Raw genomic sequence first — 6,505 nt, 5'->3', positions numbered from 1 at the left:
TTGTATAGAAAACGAAGCGATATCCCAGTAGATATGGTCATTTCAAAAGAGATGATGATTTAGGCTACCAAATCATGTTGATTTTAGCCTTGGTTTGTTTCCTATTCTTTTGATTCCCTTCGGCAATTTGATGATGAGAATGGTTGTCTTTTTCAGTGGCAAGTTACTACTCCAAGCCATGCCAAGCCAGCAATCTTATATTTCATGCCGTTACACTATTGTTTGGAGACAAGGAAAAAAACAAACGGGATACGGTTGATGAAAGTGAAAACCCCAGAAAATTTTGACTAGGTTTGCAACACTTCTGCCTAGGGTTTGATTGAATAACGTTGAATGATATTTTTTTACACGGAAAAAAAGGCTTGCTGGTCAAGGCAAATACTCACCAGTCACCAAAGAGCATATAAATATGCTTTTAAACAAAGAGAGGCTAGCCTTTAACAAAGTTTGGAGTAAGTTGAAACTCCAAAATCCCTGAGAGTATTTCATTTCGAACTTTTATCAAGTAAATGTTTCTCAATCTCTCTTTTCATTATTCTGTTCTGTTCTTAGCTTTGTCTTTTTCCTTGGTGAGTTGGGAGGGTATCTCAAGTTTGGTTTATGCTCAAATGATGCGTTTATAAAAAAAATTTCTTCACTTTCTGTTGCACTGCTGATAAAGCATAACTGCAGCTTTTGCAAATTTGTTTTTTTTTTTTTTTTTCCTTTAGATGGGTGCTTGGGAGTCATTGTTGCAGAGAAATTTCCTGTTAATAATAGGGGAACAATCTTGCTTAAATTAATTAGCTTAAATTAATTGATTTGTTTGCAGCAGCCACAATATAATAAATCCTATAGATTCTGAAGTTGTTGAGTATCAAAGTAATTGCTTGGGAGCCACTCAATGGCCTCTGAGAATGGTTTTAATGGTGAGAAAGATACCGACTTGCATGAAGCCGGCACATCGAAAAGCCAGGAAGAGTCACAGAAAGTCCCTGGCGATAATGGAGAAAATCAAGATCCTGAAAGCAGCAAAGGAGATGAGAAAACTAACACGGTTCCATTTTACAAGCTGTTTGCATTTGCTGATTCTACGGATATCTTATTAATGATCGTCGGCACAACCGCTGCAACTGGGAATGGTCTATCTATGCCCCTTATGACAATCCTGTTTGGGAATCTCATTGATTCTTTTGGAACAAACAAGAGTAATGGCAACGTGGTTGAAGCTGTCTCCAAGGTATTTCTGCATGTAGCATGAACATAGCTGGTGTGTCTTTTTACTTTTAGTTTATTGTTTTGTTTAAACGTCTCACATGGGGATTATTAACTGAATTCTTAAAACTATATCTAAGGTTTCTGTGAGATTTGTCTACCTGGCGATGGGGGCTGCGGCGGCTGCGTTTCTCCGTAAGAAAATCTCTAATTTAAATCATATTGCCTGATGTTTAATGTGGCTTCAGACTCATGCTGAAAAGCTTGGATATTGTTATCTTTTTCAGAGGTGAGTTGCTGGATGATCACAGGTGAGAGACAAGCTGCACGAATACGGGGCCTGTACTTGAAAACCATATTGAGGCAAGACGTTGCCTTCTTTGATGTGGAAACAAACACAGGGGAAGTTATTGGAAGAATGTCTGGGGACACAGTTCTCATACAGGACGCCATGGGCGAAAAGGTATATGACTATACTATCCTAGTCTTGACTAGGATGTTTAGAATCTTCGTTGAGTAAGATGTTTTCATTGGAATCATAATATACATGTAACCATGGAATATTCACCTCTTTTTTGCAGGTAGGGAAGTTTTCACAATTGATATCCACGTTCATTGGAGGCTTTGTTATAGCATTTGTCAAAGGATGGCTTCTTACTCTCGTAATGTTATCTGCTATCCCTCTACTTATAATATCTGGTGGAACCATAGCCGTTATAGTATCCAAGATGGCATCCCGGGGACAAAATGCTTATGCTAAAGCTGCCACTGTAGTTGAACAGACAATTGGTTCGATCCGGACTGTAAGTTCTATATAAAAAATAGTCGCAATTAAGTTACCAATTTTTGCTTCTATTTTTTGGTGAAAATATATGGCCAATCATTGACTTGATTCCAGGTTGCGTCGTTTACTGGTGAGAAGCAAGCAATAAACAATTACAATAAGTCACTTGTTACTGCTTATAGATCAGGCGTTCATGAAGGCACTGCTGCTGGAGTAGGTGTTGGCTTAGTTATGCTAGTTATATTCTGCAGTTATGCTTTGGCTGTCTGGTTTGGTGGGAAGATGATTTTGGAGAAAGGGTACACTGGTGGTCAAGTACTTAATGTGATCATGGCTGTATTGACAGGTTCCATGTGAGTTTAAATTTTGAATTTTGTCCATCTTCTACTTTATTAAGCATGCTTCATAGGCTAAATTCCTTGGTACTTACGGATGTTTCAGGTCTCTGGGGCAAGCATCTCCATGCATGACTGCGTTTGCGGCTGGTCAAGCTGCAGCATTTAAGATGTTTGAGACCATCAAAAGGAAGCCAGAGATTGATTCCTATGACACGAGTGGAAAAGTGTTGGAGGATATTCGTGGGGATGTAGAACTGAGGGATGTTTATTTCAGTTACCCTGCCAGACCAGAGGAGCAAGTTTTCAGTGGATTCTCTCTTTCTATTCCAAGTAGCACAACAGTAGCTTTGGTTGGACAAAGTGGAAGTGGGAAATCAACTGCAATCAGTCTGATCGAGAGATTTTATGATCCACAAGCCGGTGAGGTTCTTATCGATGGCATTAATCTCAAGGAGTTCCAGCTTAGATGGATAAGGGGAAAGATTGGTCTTGTTAGCCAGGAACCAGTGTTGTTTACGTCAAGCATAAGGGATAATATCGCATATGGTAAAGAAGATGCAACCACAGAAGAGATAAGAGCAGCAGCTGAGCTTGCAAATGCTGCTAACTTCATTGATAAACTACCTCAGGTTTTAGTTTATTGTCCGATTAATTTTATTTTATATATCAACTTCAATATATGAATTGCACATTTTAATTTACTTTTGAAACTGACTCCATGCATAGGGACTAGATACCATGGTTGGAGAGCATGGAACTCAGCTTTCTGGTGGACAAAAGCAGAGAGTGGCAATTGCAAGAGCAATCTTGAAAGACCCACGGATTTTGCTTTTAGACGAAGCTACAAGTGCACTCGACGCAGAATCTGAAAGAGTTGTTCAAGAGGCATTGGACAGGATAATGGGCAATAGGACTACTGTCATTGTTGCTCATCGTTTAAGTACTGTGAGGAATGCAGATTCGATTGCTGTAATTCATAAAGGAAAGATGGTTGAAAAAGGTAGTTATAATCATATATTTCTTGAACTTCATCTTAATTGTAAGTGGAGCTATCTAACAGACGCATGTTATCAAGGGGATACATTTTTATTCCACCAACTAAACCTTGATTTGCCTGCATTTTGGTGTATTTTCGGACATTTTGCGTATTTCCATTGTTTATCTTAAATATTAAGGAATATGTTTGTAACACGTTTAACATATTGATTGTAGTTCTTATTTCTTTTTTTTGCATTTGCATCAGCAGTGTTATTCTCCACAACAACATACTTTATCACAGTCGATAACATTTCTTCGAATTGACAGGGTCGCATTCAGAACTGCTCAAGGATCCTGAGGGAGCTTACTCTCAGCTCATTCGTTTACAAGAAGTAAATAAAGGGTTGGAACAGCTTGCAGATGTATCAGATGTTAATCCGGAATTGTTTAGACAATCGAGCCTAAGAAGGTCATTCAAGCGATCAATCAGCAGGGGATCATCTAGAACTAGCAGCCGCAATTCTTCTTTCTCTCAACCTTTTGGTTTACCTACTGAAATGAATGTCACTGATCCTGCAATGTTAGATACAGAAGACCCTGCTGAACCACCATTGAAACAGGCTAAGGAGGTTTCTATCCTCCGGCTTGCTTACCTCAACAAGCCAGAGATTCCTGTGATCTTAATTGGAACTCTTTTTGCAGCTGCCAATGGTGTGATACTTCCACTTTTCGGTATCCTGATTTCCAATATGATCAAAACATTTTATCAACCTCCTGATGAATTGAAAAAGGATTCAAGATTCTGGGCACTGATATTTTTGTCCCTTGGCCTGGCATCATTTCTGATAAATCCAGCTCGAACATACTTCTTTTCTATCGCCGGATGTAAATTAATCCAACGAATCAGATCAACATGTTTCGAGAAAGTGGTCCGCATGGAAGTTGCTTGGTTCGATGAACCTGATAATTCAAGTGGTTCAATAGGTGCAAGGCTCTCGGCAGACGCAGCCTCGATACGTGCCCTGGTTGGAGATGCACTAGCTCAGTTGGTCTCAAGCTTTGCATCAGCATCGGCTGGTTTGGTTATTGCTTTTGCTGCAAGTTGGCAGATGGCATTTATTATCCTAGTACTAATCCCTCTCATAGGGGTCAATGGATACATTCAAGCAAAATTCATGAAGGGATTCAGTGCAGATGCAAAGGTATGCTTGAATATTGCTTACATAATTGTGAAAAATAAGTAAAAGGGGCATATATTTTTAAGAATATTATTGATTTATACATGTATATATAAATTGTTGCAGATGATGTATGAGGAGGCCAGCCAAGTTGCCAGTGATGCAGTTGGGAGTATAAGAACAGTTGCTTCCTTTTGTGCAGAGGAAAAGGTAATGCAACTCTACAAAAAGAAATGTGAGGGTCCAATGAAAACCGGGATAAGGCAGGGTTTGATTAGCGGATCAGGATTCGGACTTGCATTCTTCTTTCTGTTTTCTGTTTATGCAACAAGTTTCTATGCAGGAGCTCAACTTGTTGAGCACGGCCAGGCTACATTCACAGATGTTTTTCAAGTGAGTTTGACATCTTTGGATCTTTTTTGTTAAGGCATGCTATTTAATTTTGTATGTCCCTATCATGCTGAGATCAATATTTATTTCGCAGGTTTTCTTAGCTTTAACCATGGCAGCTGTTGGAATTTCTCAATCAAGTTCCTTTGCTCCTGATTCCAACAAAGCCAAGATCGCGGCTGCTTCCATATTTGCAATTATTGATCGCCAGTCTAAAATAGACCCAAGTGATGAGTCTGGGATGACACTAGAAAATGTGAAGGGAAATATGGAGCTTCGTGATGTTAGTTTTAAGTATCCATCAAGGCCAGATATTCAAATCTTCCAAGCCTTAAGCTTGTCTATTTATGCCGGAAAGGTAAACGATCCTTTTGCCATACTGAACTCGCAAACACATCACTTATCAACATAATTGTAGAGACTAAAATCATACACATATCGATCATTTTGTTTCTTTCAGACAGTTGCCCTGGTTGGAGAAAGTGGGAGTGGTAAATCTACTGTAATCTCATTATTGCAGAGGTTTTATGATCCTGATTCAGGAACTATCACTCTTGATGGAGTCAAAATACAAACGCTCCAATTGAAATGGCTGAGGCAACAAATGGGGCTTGTCAGCCAAGAACCTGTTTTGTTCAATGATACAATCCGTGCCAACATTGCATATGGAAAGGGAGGAAATGCAACTGAAGCAGAAATTATAGCAGCATCAGAGTTGGCCAATGCTCATAAGTTCATCAGTGCATTACAACAGGTTACAGATCTTTTCGAAAATAGTCTCCAAATTGGCTCAATAATGCAACCATTACAAAATAGTCTCCAAATATGCTTTGACTAATGACTGGTTACTGATCTTTTCACCTATATAATCCAGGGTTACGATACCGTGGTGGGAGAGCGAGGACTTCAATTGTCAGGTGGACAAAAGCAACGCGTAGCCATAGCACGAGCCATCGTTAAAAGTCCAAAGATACTGCTATTAGATGAGGCTACAAGTGCACTGGATGCAGAATCAGAGAGAGTGGTTCAGGATGCACTAGATAAAGTGATGGTGAACCGCACGACGGTTGTAGTTGCTCATAGGCTATCCACAATCAAGAATGCAGATGTTATAGCTGTGGTTAAAAATGGGGTTATTGTAGAGAAAGGAAAGCATGACACTTTGATAAACATCAAAGATGGTTTCTATGCTTCCTTAGTTGCACTTCACATGACTGCTTCCACTTCGCAGTAGGTCTTACAAGTGTTGAGAGTCGAATATTATACTTAATGTCACCGATGATTGCATTAAGTGATTGAATTAAATTTTACCTCTGCCTCTTAGAATTTGCAAAATAGTTGCTTGATACAATAACTCATGCAGATAATCATATATTATTACCCAGAGGCAAATGCTGTTTTCATGATACGTTTGCTCGTTCCTTTGAATCCTACGCAAGAAAGAGTCAGATTTGATGAGATAAACCATGGGAAAATTAAAGAAACTCTACTGCATGTCGTATAATGATGGATAATGGCCAAAGCAATTTTTTTTTAGAATAAAAGTAGAGAAGTTTGAAGAAAAATGTTCTAGGTTTTTAAAATATCATTATTCCTCGTCATCGTTTTTATTTTGCTCAATTAATTTTAACGGTGTGAATATT

General features: G+C 38.9%; 1 protein-coding gene across 2 annotated transcripts; it reads left to right on the top strand.

The window, feature by feature from the left end:
- Positions 1-226: 226 nt before the first annotated feature.
- Positions 227-6,197, top strand: LOC105802889 (ABC transporter B family member 21). 2 transcript variants are annotated; one of them, XM_052623394.1, is made up of 13 exons: positions 227-505; positions 815-1,219; positions 1,335-1,389; positions 1,482-1,657; positions 1,776-1,997; positions 2,093-2,331; positions 2,420-2,945; positions 3,043-3,316; positions 3,622-4,496; positions 4,599-4,865; positions 4,957-5,220; positions 5,323-5,616; positions 5,737-6,197. In XM_052623394.1, exons 2-13 carry the CDS (start codon positions 884-886, stop codon positions 6,094-6,096), a joined length of 3,888 nt encoding a protein of 1,295 aa, XP_052479354.1. In that variant the 5' UTR covers positions 227-505; positions 815-883; the 3' UTR covers positions 6,097-6,197. The 2 variants fall into 2 exon arrangements, with proteins under 2 accessions (XP_052479354.1, XP_012490248.1); XM_012634794.2 differs by having other exon boundaries at positions 812-1,219.
- Positions 6,198-6,505: the final 308 nt, after the last annotated feature.

This window comes from Gossypium raimondii, chromosome 11 (genome assembly GCF_025698545.1).
Source record: "Gossypium raimondii isolate GPD5lz chromosome 11, ASM2569854v1, whole genome shotgun sequence".
NCBI classification, from domain to species: Eukaryota; Viridiplantae; Streptophyta; class Magnoliopsida; order Malvales; family Malvaceae; genus Gossypium; species Gossypium raimondii.
The sequence above is the reverse complement of the archived record's forward strand: the minus strand, read 5'-3'. Positions and strand labels throughout refer to the sequence as shown.

Bases quoted from the DNA above. Each gene is read 5' to 3' on its own strand.
- LOC105802889 (XM_052623394.1), top strand. From the start codon at position 884: ATGGCCTCTGAGAATGGTTTTAATGGTGAGAAAGATACCGACTTGCAT. The intron at 1,998-2,092 runs GTAAGTTCTATA...ACTTGATTCCAG, and splicing joins CAATTGGTTCGATCCGGACT to GTTGCGTCGTTTACTGGTGA. The intron at 5,221-5,322 runs GTAAACGATCCT...TGTTTCTTTCAG, and splicing joins TGTCTATTTATGCCGGAAAG to ACAGTTGCCCTGGTTGGAGA.